At 59.6% G+C, this 1,567-nt stretch overlaps 1 protein-coding gene across 1 annotated transcript in view; it reads left to right on the top strand.

The window, feature by feature from the left end:
* Window positions 1–1,293: 1,293 nt before the first annotated feature.
* LEMD3 (LEM domain containing 3) overlaps window positions 1,294–1,567 on the top strand; it is a 68,499-nt gene continuing 68,225 nt past the window's right edge. Inside the window, exon 1 of the mRNA XM_019543943.1 lies at window positions 1,294–1,561. Coding sequence (XP_019399488.1) covers window positions 1,341–1,561 — 221 coding nt within the window. The 5' untranslated portion in view covers window positions 1,294–1,340. The remainder of the gene's footprint in view (window positions 1,562–1,567) is intronic.

Below are 1,567 nucleotides of genomic sequence, written 5' to 3'. Positions count from 1 at the left end.
TTCCCACCCTGCCCGGGCCTTGCTCCTGGGAAGTGGCAGTGCTCTGTCCCTGCCTGCCTGTGCGCCATCCTCACCTCCCTGCTCGGCTTCCAGCCACACGCAACCTCCACCTCCCATGCTCTGCATCTGGCTATCAGGGGTACTTAGACTAAATAAGGCTGAAAACCCCTGTGCTATTTAGTATCTGTCCTGGCATCCACTGTTTTTTGGGTTAGAGATGCCAGACAAAATATCTCCAACCATTCTGTTCAATAGCCATTAACAAACCCATGAATTTCTCCTGTCCCTTTTGGAACCTGGTTATCCTGTCTGCCTCCACCACCTCCTGTGGCAACAAATGTCACAAGGCATCTACGTGCTATGTAAGAAAAACACTTTATCTTGTTAGTTTTAAACCTGGCCCTTACTAATTTCAGCAGGTACCCCCTAGTTTTAGTAGTCTGGGACTTGGTGAACAACTGCTTCCTGGTCACTTGGGCCATGCAGTCCTTAAAGACATCATTGCCTTGCCTTTTCTCCAGTGTCAGTCAGAAAAACCTTAAAAAACCCTCAAAGCTGCTCCAACTTTGGCTCAGCTGAAATGTTTGTTACAGATACTGGAGAAACAGGTAGAGAATGGCACCCTGAGAAGGTGGATGGCACAACATGCTGGAAGAGACCGGGAGCGGAGAATGCCCCTATGCTACCAAGGGAGCCATTTCTGCTGGAGTCATTGCCAGGCATCAGGGTGCCTCAGCCCCTGTGAACCTAGCAGAAGAAAGGCAGCAGCCAGCTCAGGTGGGTGGTGACCTAGGCATATGAACTGAAAAACGGGTGTAAATAAGTAAAAACGGAATGACCTAAAAAAAATCGGGAAATTTACCAGTGAAAATGGGGAACACTATGTACTTTAAACAGATGTGATTTTGCACAGGGCAGCCCTGCTGGGGGGGCGCTCCTGCAGGTGCCCGGCGGGCGGGGACGCTCGGGAGCTCTGCTCAGCCGCGCCTCCACCCTGCAGCAAGGGGGGGGGGTGGCACAAGCGCCGTGGGGGGCTGGAGACTGCAAACATGCCCGCGCGCCTCGAGACATGGCGCATGCGCCTCTGGGCCGGAGAAACGCCGACGAGTCCCCGCGCGCCTCATGCCCCGCCCCACTCCCAGGGCAGAGCGACGTCACGTGACCCCTCTCCCCAGCCCTCGGCATTGCAGCCCCTCCCCCTGCCCCAGTCCCGCCGGCGCGCGGCGCTGCCGGGTGACGGGCGGGTCTAGGCCACAGTCTAGTGCGCACGCGTCAGTTCCGGCGGGCGCGCGGCGCGGCGCGTGGGTTGGCAGCGCCGCGGCGGCGGCGGGGAGGGCAAAATGGCGGCGGCCGCGGCGCAGCTGACGGACGAGGAGCTGTTCTCGGAGCTGCGGCGCTTTGGGCTCTCGCCGGGGTCGGTGACCGAGAGCACGCGGCCCGTCTACCTGAAGAAGCTGAAGAAGCTGCGGGAGGACGAGCGGGCCGGGGTCCGTGGTGGCGCCGCTAAGACCCGGAACAGCAACAACAACACGGCGGCGGGGGCGGGTGGCGGCCCCGGGCGGCCCGC

Source organism: Crocodylus porosus, unplaced genomic scaffold, assembly GCF_001723895.1.
Source record: "Crocodylus porosus isolate Cpor-Errol unplaced genomic scaffold, CroPor_comp1, whole genome shotgun sequence".
Taxonomy (NCBI): domain Eukaryota; kingdom Metazoa; phylum Chordata; order Crocodylia; family Crocodylidae; genus Crocodylus; species Crocodylus porosus.
This window is presented reverse-complemented; position numbering and strand designations above follow the sequence as displayed.